Below are 14,369 nucleotides of genomic sequence, written 5' to 3' on the forward strand. Positions count from 1 at the left end.
CTATAGATCATGCAATATGATTTTAAAAATCATGTTTAATTATTTAAAAGAAATGTATAGTTTGCTTGTTTGATGTTGGAACAGGAGTAATTTGGTATTTTTTCTCTGCACAGCATATTTATATATAAGAAATGAATTTGCAATTACTTTTCCAGTGTGGTATCTTTCAAATTCTTTTTTTCTCATTTTATTTTCCCCCCAATTTTCCTGTGTTATTTTCAATTTCTCATTAATTGTTTTCCAAGAGGCACAAAAGGTCCCTAGGACACTCTGTCTTTCCCTGTGGGCAGTCCTCAATACCTGGTCCTCTTCCAGAATATGAAGATGGCATGAAGAGAAGAGTAATCTTTATCTCAGGGTGCTCCTATGTTACACAGAGTGCTCTTTCCCAGTACTTCTGTGCACGTTTCATTACAAGACTAAATGAGGGTCTTGCACAAGTTGAGAGGATGATACAGCCATGCACCACGGTACCTGCTGAGCTGCCAGCAGGGACAGGCTACCACAGCCTTGCTGGGAAAGCTATGGATGATGATGGAAAAGATGCTGGGGCTCTGTGGTAAGAGAAGTTACTTCGGTCAAGTGTGCTTTCTCTGAAAGGAAACCACTCTATCCAATTTAGTTTTAAAAACTAGAGGAGTTTTGATGCCTAAGTGTTTGAAATAGAGTAGATTCTGACAAGTATTTTCTTTAGAACATGTAGGAAAGCTTGTTTTCCCTTTGAGGGCACCAGGGGAATAAAAAAAGTTTGTTTGTATTTGTTCCCATGTGGGTCAAGGCAAAGAATCCAGTGAGGCAATGTTGCAGGAAGAAACCTTATTACTAAAATATTTGGCTGTGCAAAGGCATTTATTTCTCATCACACCACCCCTCCTAGTTTTGGGTCTTTGTTCGTGTTTCTCTTCCATCTTGCTTTATATTCCAAACTCGCATGTAAACAGTGATGATAAGTGTATTTTAAAGGGGCTGAAAATGCCTCATGGATACTGGCCAGCTGCTTCTTACATGAGCTGCTGACTCCTAGTTCAACAAAATAAACTAAATCTAGTTCCTGTGCCCCTTAGAGTATCACAGCTCCTTCAAGTAGCCGGATGGCATTTGGCACAGACTGCAGAGCCATTAAAACACACAAAATATTTTTAAAGTCTACATATTAATTTATGGTTTACATTCATGTGTGTTTTCTTATGGCTTTGCCTCTTTGCTGGTGGGGATTTTTGTGCTGTTACAGTCTGGGAGGAATCTGCAGGCTGGGTGTGACTGTGCCATGGATTCTGTGTGATGAGCCAGTGCTATGGAACTGCAGGGTGAGCTTGGACCAAAGCACTGAAAGGCTGCTGGTTACCACCTGAAATTACTGAGAGGTGTAACACTTTCAGTAGCCTGAGGGCAGCTGGAGGTGGCTGCATTCCATGAGTGCTGATAGAGAATTATTTCAGAATACTTGAAAATTTGGAATTATTTCAAAATACAACTATTTTTATCATCATAGCCAGAAAGAAACAAAGATAACTATGGAAAAATTTTACTCCTAATGAAAAAGTTACTAGTTTTGTTTGATTTATCAGTTGATGTCTTTGATCCATTCTGCCATCTTTGATGTTTAGTAATTAATCCTGAGGTAGAAATTATTAAGACAGAATGTTATTTTCTATTGTTAGGATTCCTTATAGGTTTTTTTTTCCCTTATTTTGTAAGTTCAGTCTTCCAAATTTAAGCTTTTTTTCAAAGTTGCAATTTAATTTACTACTTTCCAATGAACCAGCTTTGCTGTTCTGCAAAGACCCCTGTGGAAGAATTACTTCTAAGTATGTACTCAAATGATATGAGAAGGGAGAAGTGAGTTGTTTATATATTTGACCAAAGCCAAAGATTGACCTCCACGTACTGTGTAAAGCAAGCTCTGATTGGGTGAATACCCTTCACCCCCCTGGAATTTTGTCTGTGGAATATCAGACTTGAAATTTTGTGAGTTTTACATGTGCATGAATTCTAATAATTCAAGTCTAGGAATACTTTATTTCAACTTTCAAAGTCACTGATTCCAGTGCATTGGGCAAGATAAAATAATAAAGATGAAAAAAAAAATTCTGAGAGTATTTTTGTGAAGACAATAACACTGCCATTCAGTATTTTAGACTAATAAAATTATTCTTAAGTCTGACGTTTTTCCCCCTCAGGTCTAATTTAATACTAGGACTAGGGGGATCTCCTGTGAGTGACTAATACCCTTCTTGTAAGTAATGCTTTCTTCATAGCCTCATTTTCATAACTAAGTTTCATTAATGAAAATGCTATAAATAATTAAAGTGAAATATGTCAAGACTTAAGCCCAGGGAATCTGTGGCCAAGTAAACAAAGGGACTCTGAAGCTTTGAATCTACATGTGCTTGGGCTGCTGCATGCAGCATTCTACTCTAAGCTTGGCTCTTAAAGCTCTTTTGAACTTGCAGACAGGAAACACTGCAGAAAGTTGAGTTAAAATGGGCCCTACTTTTTAAAACAACAAAAAAGTCCTTAGTCTAAAAATAAGGCTGCCAATAGAAGCAATATTCTTACTGGTGTGAGCTCTAGAAAATTAAGAATGTAGAAAACACTGTATAAATACATGAAAAATTTTGTTCCCAAAACTTTATATTTTTTTTCTGAAATGGTGTGGAACATTTCAGAAGAAACTGTTTCTTGCATTTAGCATAGTGTACTTGAACAAAAAAACCCTGGCGTTTCTACATATGATTTGATGACTTCTAGGTTAAATCTTTGATTATAAGACAATATGGGTTGTTACTTGGCAGTTTTAGATTGTGGGTCAGATAAGTAAGATGTTACTCTTAAGTTGTTTCATCCACTGATGGACAATATAAACTTGTATTTTCTGTTTGGTGTGTTTGTACCTTCTGGTGCAGCCACAACTTCAGTGGCTGTCATCCTTGATTCACCCAGGAAGTTTCTTCTGAGGCTGTCTCTCAGTTTGATTTTAAATTACTAATTTCAAAGAATAGTTTAGATTCCGTAGTTTGTAAACTTCCTGCTCATATGGACTTCTGAATAATAAAACAATACTTCATTCAAGAAATGAAAATGCTTTTGTAACTCATCCCTTAAATGTTATTGTCAGCTCTCTGAGGAAAAGGTAGTTTGGGTTTGATGCTGTTTGAGAACTCCTAACATACTAAATGGATACTAGTTATGCAGAAATGAATGTCTTGCAGCAAATAAAGAGTGCTAGATTAAATTAAATATAATGAAATTCTTCTGTAGACTGTAACTGAGATGATCATTGCGACAGTCTTGCTTTTTGTTTAGCTCATGCTGGTGATGTGGTTAGACTGCGTATTTACATATTGAAGAGACTTAGAGGTGAATACAGTGAGAGATCTTAAAATTTGCAGCTGTAGATCTGTAGCTCTTTGTTGAGTTATAGATGTCAAGTGATGGACATGAGAATATATGGTCTCGTTAGTGCTCTGCATATTTTTAGCTACATTTTAAGAAGCTGATGTTTTCGTAATGTGGCAATAGATTGGTTCTCTTCATTAGAGAATGCTGTGTTCTTTGATCTTAGTCATGTGGTGTTTGTAGTCCTTAATGAGGATAGGAGGGGGGGAAGATTTTGTTTTACAGTGTAGTAATTGGAAAAGAAACAGCCTATGTGGATTTTGATCATTGTTTTTTGCTGTGTACAAGGTGCTGGTGTGTTTCATGTTGTGCTAAGATACTGACCCTTGCATTTATTAATGAAAAGATACAAAAATATTTAAATTTTTATTAGTCTGCTCTGTTCATCAGAGAGTTTTCTTGTTTTGTTTGTTTGTTGATGGTTAAAATGCTGTTTCATTGAGGTGGATGGTGGTGTCATTTCCTGGGTGTCATGTTGAAATAAATCACTCACTTTCGAGGTAATTTGATAGCCACATTATCACTTTACTTTGTTAGTTTGAGACTAAAATTTATACTTGGAGGGTTTTTTTTAGTTCACTGTCAAGCAGGAAATAACTTTTAGTTTTCATGAGTGCTTCGTCAGGCTCTGCATTCTTGTTTGCTCTGTAATCAAAGTACTGAGCGTCCTCAGCCTTTGCGCCTTTCTGCGCCTGCCACTTCAAGTACAGCCGAGATTTCTGAGGCACACAGTAATGCAGTTGCCAGCAGGAATATGATACTTGCTAAAGTCTCTAGGAAAGCCTTTTATCTTTGGCAAGTAAGTATTTTACATGAAATTACACATGATGGTAAAGCCACAGATTTAAAGTGTAATAACCCCCACAAGAAATGTTTTCCTCATTTAATGTGTATTTTTAGCCACTTCTGCCTGGTTTTAAAACAAAAAATATTTTTAAAGTTTGCACTTCATTCAAGACACTGATGTCAGTGTATGGAAATGAGTATTTGCTCTTTTACGATTTTACTTATTTAGTAATTATGCTTGTCATTGAAGTCTAGAATATCAACAAAAAGAGAATATCAACTGCCTTTTGGTACAGTAGATTGTCATATGGTGTGCTTCTGAGTGCGGAGTGAGTGATGGAAGCCGTTGAATTCAAAACATGAATAGGTTTGAATATATTTAAGAATCTGTACATTTGTATGATTTTGTTCTTGTTTCAGGTGATCTATGCCATCTGCTTACAGAGCACACAGAAATAAATTGTTGTGGTGGCCTCTGCGGAGCAGCTGAAAGGAGAAACGTTACCCTGAGAATGAGGCAATAAAACACCTCTCTGCAGAACCGTATGATTGAGAACGCGGTCCAGCCCTTCTCTGCTGCTGGACATGCTTTTGTCCTGCTGCCCCGCTTACCCACTGTTGCAGTAATACAGATGGATCGTAGCAGAGAGGCAGATATGGAGTTACGGAGATCCTCCAGCCCTGGCAAGCTGAGCAAGAACGACATGGATGCTGACAAGACCATGTGCCACAGCTGTTGCATCTGTGGTAAAAGTTTCCCTTTTCAGAGCTCACTGTCGCAGCACATGAGGAAGCACACAGGTGAGAAGCCCTACAAATGCCCTTACTGCGATCACAGAGCTTCCCAAAAGGGCAACCTGAAGATTCACATCCGCAGTCACAGGACAGGCACTTTAAGTCAGGGGCATGAGGCAGAGATGGGAGAGGCACAGCTGGGGGAGATGGGTGTTTCAGAGGGCCTTGGCGGGTGCACCAGCCCCACTAAAAGTACGTCTGCCTGCAACAAGATCTTGAACGGTACCGCTCAGGTTGATAGCAGCAAGATCTTGTTGAGAAGCAGCAAGAAGGAGGTCACAGAGATGGCACCAGCTGAGGAGGATAACAAGCTAACCTCTTACCATTGCACCTTCTGCAAAAACAAGTTCGAAAGGAAGAAGGACCTGGAGCAGCACCTCCACCAGGTCCACAAACCGTTCAAGTGCAGGTTGTGCAGTTACATGACCCTGAGGGAGGAGACGCTGTTAAACCACATAGAGAAAGACCATATAACAGCTCAGGTCCCAAATGGGGAGACCTACACCGAGAACTGCAAGAGTGAGCTGAATGCGGGAGAGTTCCCGTGTGAAGTCTGTGGTCAGACCTTTAGTCAAACCTGGTTCCTGAAAGCTCACATGAAAAAGCACAGGGGGTCATTTGATCATGGGTGCCATATTTGTGGCAGGAGATTCAAAGAGCCCTGGTTTCTCAAAAACCACATGAAGTCTCACGGCCCCAGGTCTGGGAGCAAAAATAAACCAAAAAATGATTTGGAGCTGATTGCCACTATCAATGATGTGATACAAGAGGAGACAATTGTGACAGGCCTATCTTTGTATGAAGTTTGCACCAAGTGTGGAAATCTGTTTACAAATATGGAAAGCCTGAAAGTGCATAATGCTGTTCACTATCGTGTGCAGCCGGGCAGCACCAAGGATAAAGCTGAGGGCTTGACTGATGAGAGCCTGAGCTCCTCGGTAACCAAGCAGTTTTTCTTGCAGTGTCTCAATCTACGGCCATCTGTAGGGCTGGATAGAGTTACGAGAGGACAGCCTGGGAAAAGAGTAGCTGAGCTGGATCCGGTCAGTAGCTACCAAGCTTGGCAGCTGGCCACCAAAGGAAAAGTAGTAGAGCCCTCAGAGTATGTGAAGTATGTGGGATGGGATGAGGCCCTGGCAGATGCAGACGTGACTTATGACAAGGATAAAAGGGAATATATCCTTGTCAACCAGGAGAAGCGCAAGCGAGACCAGGACTCACCCAGCAACCCCAAGAAGAAGAGCTGCACCAGCGGGCGCCTGGAGAAGACTGGCAGCGTCCCAGCGGGGGAGAGCTGCCCGCCTGCCCCAGGGGATCTGGACTATCGCCCTGCCTCGCGGCAGAGCCGCCGGGCCACCCAGAACAAGTCCACCGAGTGCTTTGAGTGCGGGAAGATCTTCCGCACCTACCACCAAATGGTGCTGCACTCGCGGGTGCACCGCAAGGAGCGGAGGAGCTGCAGCGAGGGCGGGACAGCTGCCCAGCCTGACCGCTACGGCTCCAGCAGTGAGGAAGGGGACTCGGGGTCCGTCAGCGGGCCCAGCACCCCCGGCTCTGCATCCGCCCCGGAGGACTCGGCCACCTCTGGCTTGGGAGAGGAGGGGGCTGAGGAAAGCTCGGAGGAAGGAGCAGCCAACCCCTTGCTAGGTAAGATCTTTCCCAGTTTTGCCCTGATAATTGTTGCTGGTCCCTGTGTCTCCTGGTCTGGGACACAGCGATGACCAGGGAGAAAAATATGTGAGGGGTTTTAAAGGTCCCATGCCCACCGCTTGTCTCAGTGTGGCAACTCGTTTCTGGTGCAGGTAATAAAAGTGAGATGACATTTTTATAATGTGCCGGTGAACTTGTGTTTTGATGAAGGACACCTGAAAAGTATTTTAGTTGCCTATAGCAACACTGTAGAGTAGGGTAGGGTAGTATTTTCCCTGGATATCTTGGGGGCTGTTTCTCCACAATTCATGGGTGTCCTGTGCAGTGTTAGGCCTGCAGTGTACAGGTGTAGCCTGCGTAGTGTAGTCCCAAAGCGCACACACTTGTTAAGCGCCAGCGTGAGAGGAGTCTCTCTCCTCTTCTCCGCTTCACTTCCCAAATTGTGTTTATAACTCCAAAGGCTATAATTAATCTCTCTGGATTAAAGCGGTCCTTTGAGCCCAATGCTACTAAATGGAACAAATTATTCTCCAAATAGCAGCAAAGTAAATATTTAAAAGAACACCATTAAGCACTTTCGTATCTTTTTTTTTTTAAATCTTTTATTTTTGTTGTTCGCCATGCTTTGTTTATAATACCCTTTTAGAAATGCGAGATTAACCATTCTTTTCCTACTAGCCCTTCTGCTGGTTTTTGTTTGTTTTCTGTTTGGTGAACAAAAACGGTTTCCTCTCATTTTCATTCCTTTTGTTGTGAAGAACATAGTTATCTATAGCGTTAAACTCATTTTCAAGACCATCGTGGATGAAGTAATCTTTGCCATTGTGGAAGGGAGTGGGTTTAATCAATTACCTTGCTCTTTCAGGATATTATATAATGTTGCCTTTTCTCCTTGCTTCAGACCCCACAGCAACAAAGCAACATTTTCCAGAATTGTCAATTGTTACATGTTTTCATAAATTTTTGAAGCAATGTTGGATGTATGCAAACTAATCCAAGAATACTAATTTTTTAATGCTTTTTCACCTTTCCATAAAAAACGACTCCAAAATGTCCAGTGAAAGCTGGATTCTTACAGAGTCTTAAATATTTGCAGTATAATTACTTGCACATTTAAAAGACTCAGAATTTGGCTTTTCCATCCGCCGTTGGATTCCTGAACACTTAAATTTCTTTATGGGTAAATGCCTAGTTTGTGTGCAAGACCATCAGCTGCCACCTGAAACACTTTGGTACAGCTGACACAAAGTGTGGTGATAAAATTGCAGCTTTGTTTGGAATTAAATGGGGCTGCCATGCTTCACGAGTGTAATGCACAGTGCTGCGGTCAGAACTGCTGTGATGGAAAACCATCTCTCTGGAGATGGGCTGAAAACACCACAACACTTCTTCATATGAGGTTCAGATAGGAAAACTCTTCTTACATGTTCTCCATTTTTTATTTCTAACAAGAGGAGTTGTCTCACCTCTTTGCCTGTTTGGCTTCTTGCCTCAACTCATTCTTTGAGCCCTTTTTGCAGGAGTGAAAGGGGAGAGTCAGTCACACAGCACTTTGCTCTTATAGGAATTAACATTACTGGCTTAACTGATGCCAACAACTGGAAACTCACTTCTTTGGGTACCAAATTGATCCTTGTTTGCTTTAACTGTAAAGCAGTAAACTGTTGGGCCTGAATAAAGGCGTATTTTGGAAAAGGGTATGTTTGCAATCATGGGCTGGGAGGGAGGCTGCTGCATTTTTTATTTGCTAACATCACAGCTGAAGAACTAATCAAGTATTTATTTGGCTAATGAGAAGCATTTCAGTGCAAGAGCAATGTTGCCTATTAATAGAGATTATTAAATCAAATCACTGTCTCAATGAAGGGAACATTTCTTACAAGTAACAGTTTTTTTTTTTTAATTTGAAAGAAAGTTTAAGGGTTTTTTTGCTGTTTCTTAATGTTTAAAATGATCTTTCATAGGTAAATGTTCAGGACTAAAGTTTCCCAGTTGTCTCTTTTTTTGTATGCAGGTTTATTGGCATTGCCCTGGTATTGTAGTCTAAGGAACTGGGGTCCTTCTGTCCACCAAACTGTAGGATTAATTTTACCCTTTTGCAGATTCTGCTTTAACTCTAGAGGCTTTTTTTCCCCTCCCCTATGAACAGTAATTTAAGGTGTATGGAATATAGGCCAGATTCTGCCCTCATGTATGTGCCTGTGAAAATGAAGTGTTCTGGTATGGCCTTGAAGCACATTTTGTCCTAGAACTGCTGTAGTTCGCTATCCTTTGCTGAAGCTTTTTTTAGTTACTCTTCCAGGTGAAGATTTTCCATCAAGAATAGAGCTCCAGCCCTGTGGACAAGCTTCCTCTTCAGTGGAGGCAGACAAACAGGGCTCTCAGCTCCTGTTCCTGAAATTATTTCTACAGCATTATTTTTACTCAGGTCGTAATCAGGAAAATCTTGTGCTACTCAAAAAGTTCCACAATATCTGCTGAGTCTTCTTTTTTTTTAGTTTCCTATCTTTACTCTTTTGTTCCCCCCTTGACGCATTACTGTGTTACCCTGTGTCAGAAAAGGGCCTTGAGACTGCCAAGTATTGAATGTTGTGGCCTTGACTCAGCTGAAAGTATTTCTTTGTGCATTTAATTCTTAATAATCTGAGGAGTGCTGTTGACACAGAGTGTCTTGGAGCAGGGAAGCTGGCAAGGCACCTCTGTGGTCACTTAGGGCCAGCAGGTGTCGGGGCTGAGGGTGGCGGCAGCAGGGAAGTATTGACAGGGCTCACTGGGAGAAGAGCAAGAATTGGGGTTGAGAGCCTCCAGGGCAGGCACTCCTTTGTTCTTTACACGTCTGTAATTTGCCCCTGCTGCCTTTGTCGAGTAGCATCATGGTTTCTCAGGCACCGGGGTGTTGTGTCATAAACCTTGTTTATCAGCTGCTGGGGTTAAACTGGCTGACCACACAGTGTACTTCATCTGGTTGGAGGGAGGGTAAAAATGAGTTTTCTAGAGTTACACATAGTGTACTCTGTGATACCTGTCATGCAGAAATCATGCATGAAGTATTTGTGCTTTGTGTGACAGCCATGTGGGAAGAAGTGGCTCAGAGCACGTTTGCTTTGTCGGGACCAGACTTTGAATATTTTTGACATATTCTAGCCCCACGTGATTCTTCATTTTTATTTATCATTCAAGCCACTTGCAAAACTGTACCTGAATGTTCACCAAATTGCATCCAAAGCTGAGTGAACCATCTGTAGGTTGTTGCTCACCTCTTCTCCAAATTGAAGTTTTTGGTTAGGTTTTTTTCATGATTTTCATTTTTCCCTGAAAAGAACCCCAGAGATATGACTGGCGTAGAGATGTATTATATATATGTTGATGAAAGTAAAAAGAAAACACTATTTTTATAATCTTCCAACTTCTCACCTAAAATGTACTTTCAGATGTATCAAAGTAATTTGGTTGTTATTATTTTTAAGGCATGACCCTCTTCATTGCCATGGTGGTTTTAGCAGCAAAGGTGTTTGAGTTTTTTACATTAGGCTCTATGTCAGTCCTGAAATGAAGAAGAATAATTTTTGAGGCTGTGACTGCTGTTGGCAGGTGGAAAGATGAGGAAAAGAAGTGAAAAGAATTTAAATGCCTTTTGATTCTTGGCAAGCATGTAGTAAAAGCACAGGCCTGAGATAGCCCAGCCAGTGAGAAAGTACGATAAAGGTGATACTACTTCTTGCATGTAACTGTTAGTCTGGGGTGGAAGTAAATGTTAAAATTAATCTAGGAGGGGAAAACAAGGGAAAGGGGAAAGGAAAGGGAAGGGAAGGAAAGGAGTGTTATATAGGAATAAAGGAGATGGAATGCTGCTTCTAGCATGGCCATGTCAGGGAAAGGAAAGGATGTATCACCTTGGAATGCTGCTTCCAGTGAAAATCATCTTGTCTATTCTATTTCCATTAGCTCCTCTCAGCTCTCTCTTCTCTTTGCCATTTTTTCCCTTCTGTCAGACTCCTGATTTTTTGAAATGCTTTAAGGAGAGGCTGATTGGCTTGTATTGCACACATGTTTCTGCTACACTGGCCAGTGCAGGAAGGGGCTGAGTGCAAGTGAGAGCCATTGTGCCGGGCCCTGTACCAATACTGCTCTCAGCCCAGGAAGCTCAAGACCTGACTGAGGTGCACACAAGACTGCAAAATATAAAAAAACTCCAACAGCGAATACAAAACAGTGATGTGTGGCTGTGCTTGGTTTGCCTCAGGAATCACTGGTGACGTGGTGGGACCTGCTTAGAGCATACGCACCATGAAGGAGTGGGATGAGATGGGAGTAAGGTGCAGGATGGAGAAAGGAGAATGGGGGAAGGCAGAGAGAAGCAGGACCTTGGTGAAGGGAGCTGAGCCGTGTGATGAGGTTTCAAGGGGGATGGGGGGCTGAAGAGAGGTGTGCAGGGGCATTGGAGTTCAAACCCTCCGAGGCAGGGCCAGCATGCTGGGTGGGCTGCACTGGAGCTCTAAAGGCTCATGATGTGCTGTGCTCAGGTGAGTAACTCCAAGGAGATTTCCATGTGAAAACCTCTTGGTTTAAAGGTCAGGACCTCTTCTGTTGTTACATTTCAAAAACTCTTAGAAGAGCATGGCCAGAGACTGATTTAGTTTCTTTTTTAGTAAACTGAAGAAGAGACAGCTGCCTATGAATTGCTTACAGGTTATACAGTCTTGGGGATGTAACTTGTATCTCATGCCTGTTATATGAAAATACTATATATAAACTGGAATGCTTGAATAGAAACATAACATTAGCAAGTTCTGTGGCAGAAGGGTAGGGGTGATTTATGAACCATAAATTTGGACTTTGTTAATATGAATTATAATGAGTCCAAGAGCTTGAAGTTTATTGAGAAGTGAATCTTTTCAGAAGTCTTTTGATATAAAATAATTCAAAACTAAAAGTTGTTTAGAGTTGCTTTAATATTTTAGTAAAGCAGCAAGGCTGTAATTTTTGGGAGGAGAACAGCAGTAAGAATAGAACAGCTAAGCAAATGAAATTAGAAAAATAAAAATGTATAGTAATTCCAGAGAACAGAGATAGTTCTAGTAGATGTTTTCTGTTGCTAGCATGAGTGTAAGGAACAGCTGACAGTATCCAGTACCAGGACTTCATTGTTCTTACATGAAAAAGTGTTTCTCTGTGTGCAAGGGGAGGTCTCTCCACTAAGTAAAAATTAAACATTTTTACTACGTATCTTGATTAATTAAACTTCGGATGCTTCTCATGCCAGTCTCTCACTTACTGTAAATCCCATAGTATCATGCTGCTAAAGGCAGTGCTTTTGGGCATTTTACACCAAATGATATCTTGTTCTATATGTACAGTCTTAAGTGTGTTTAAGTTATTTAGCATATTTAGTTTGCTGAAGGAGCAAATAACAGGAGAATGTTTCAGTGCTGGATGATTGGTAACTATTGCCCCAGGCTTCCAAGAAATAAGGCAGTTTCAAGAAGGAACAGTGTCTCAGAACTGTGAAGATACGAGTGTTATGCTGTGATTACACATTCACCAGTTAATTTGGGCATTGCTGAGGGGTGGTTGTTGGAATATAAAACCCTTTCAGCTTTACAACTCAAACTAATTGTTTGGATTCTTAACTCCAGTGACATCAGTGAAACTCTGTGACTTGGAATTACAAACAAATTCATGATTCAGATCAGAAGGGAAGTTGGGCAGAGGCAAGGACCCTGTTCTAGCAGTAAGACATCCATTAGATGTTGGTTGGGGCTTACCAGAATTCAACTGTTCCTTAAAGCAAATTTGGACTAGATCTTTTACCTAGTTTGTTACCTAGCTTGAACACATCTAGTAATACCATTTAGAAATTTCGCATTCATACCTGCCGTGCTGTAATGCACATAGTCCAGTGCTGATGCATGTTAGCAAAGCCGTGTGCAGTGTGGTACTTTCTCGTGATCCGAGGTTTCTCTGCAAAGCACTGCAGGTTGAACCATCATTTTTGACCAGTACAGGCCTGTGTGTTTCTCCACAGCAGCCCTTTGTTACCTTTTTCCCCCTCTTTGGACTCTTGTACTCTCCTCAGGACTGCAAATGATATCTCCTGTGTGAATATATATATATTCCTGTGGTGTTGTGCTCAGCAATAGTTTATGCTTCTGTTTCTCTTTAACTGTGAATTGTAATGGGAAGAACTGCTGAGAAAACAGAACAAAATAGAAATTATGCTGATCGTCCTAAGGAAATGGATAGCAAGAAAAATTCTGGCAGCCAGGATCAATGCAGTGTGTACTGAAAGGAGAGGAAGAGAGAAAAGCCATGGGACATCTAAAAAGTGGTTAAAACCTTCCTTGGCAGGTGCACCTCGCACACATGAAGTTGCTTGCCCCTTCTGTATTTTAGGCTGATGGTGGGAGCTATGCATCAAGAAACCCATGCAGAAAGTGTTTGATTGGAACAGGGAAGCAATGCTTTGGCATAAAGCAGTCTGTACCCTTTAATGCCATCCATTAACCTGACACGATACCAACTAAGGAACATGCAGTGAGTGCCCTGTAGGAATCTTAGGTAGATTCCAGTGTGTTCCTGATCACCACACTTTGCTCTGCGTTACCAAGGCCTGTTTTACTCAGTCCTGTGTAGTGTGGGTGGCCAGCAATAGTGTTAAACAGCAATTGAAGTTCTTCTTGAAGTGGGACATGGTGATGAGGAACAGATAACACACGGTCAGCTCAAGTCAGAACTAGGGATTGCTGGCTGAGCTTGGGATACTTGAGTAGATTAATGACCTCTCATGACAGAGGCTGCCTTTACTGTTGCTCAGAGACAGTTTCTTACGCAGCATTTTGAAGTTATTAGACCAACTGTAGAACTACTTTTATTCTTGTAAACATTTCAGTGATGGTGTTAAGTGCAGAGGAGCTTTGTGCATGTCAAAGATACTTCTGCTGTATTTAACTTGATTTGTTATTTTTTTTTGCAGGTTACCATATGCAATAACAAGTGACACAGTGAGATAGAAGTATTATTTAGGCAGTTTATTGTTGCTGTACTTCTGTGATATGAGTGACCAAAACACAGCTCAGCTTGGAAGAAAAATGGTACAAGATGCTAAGAGAGAGATAGGTTTACCCAGCCTTTATTTTATCTCTTATGAAGCAAGGAAGTGAGTGCGGTTTCTTAAAGGTAGATGATAGTAGGATAAGCTTTGCCCTGAAGCTTGTAGAAAATGCCCAAGATTATTTCTTCATACTACTACTTTCACAGTTTTTAGAAATTTTGTTCCAAGAGCTGCTTCAAAGGATTGCTTGTGTCTGTGTTTAGTCCTTCCTGAGCTATCAGTCACCATTCCACATTTACTATACACTAGCATATAAAACAAAATATTTCCAAGGGTGTTGAAAGCTACTGCCCATCTTGGTCTCAGTCTGTGCATTCAAAAATACCCCTTCACATTGAAGTCAGTTACACAGGAATTCCGGTGTTCATACTAGGCTTTTAGCTTTTCTTCAGTAAATATGATAAATGTCTGCATGTAGGGATGTGCACTTGGAAATCCAGCTGCATAGAACCTCAGTTTTAACAAACCCCTCCCTTCTTGACACCTGCGTTGCCCTTGCTGCCTTGTAAAAGTCAGTTTAGCATCTCTGGTAATCCTTTGTACTGGATGTTTCTATTACATCAAACTATAGCGTGTGAAATACTGCTTTGTGACATTTATAGTCAAAAGATCGCATTGTGTAGTGCTT

General features: G+C 41.1%; 1 protein-coding gene across 1 annotated transcript in view; it reads left to right on the forward strand.

The window, feature by feature from the left end:
* ZNF516 (zinc finger protein 516) overlaps positions 1-14,369 on the forward strand; it is a 99,209-nt gene that overhangs the window by 37,497 nt on the left and 47,343 nt on the right. Inside the window, exon 2 of the mRNA XM_083881957.1 lies at positions 4,606-6,627. Coding sequence (XP_083738083.1) covers positions 4,731-6,627 — 1,897 coding nt within the window. The 5' untranslated portion in view covers positions 4,606-4,730. The remainder of the gene's footprint in view (positions 1-4,605; positions 6,628-14,369) is intronic.

The sequence above is a fragment of the Zosterops lateralis genome, assembly GCF_965231275.1.
Source record: "Zosterops lateralis genome assembly, chromosome: 1".
Lineage (NCBI taxonomy): Eukaryota > Metazoa > Chordata > Aves > Passeriformes > Zosteropidae > Zosterops > Zosterops lateralis.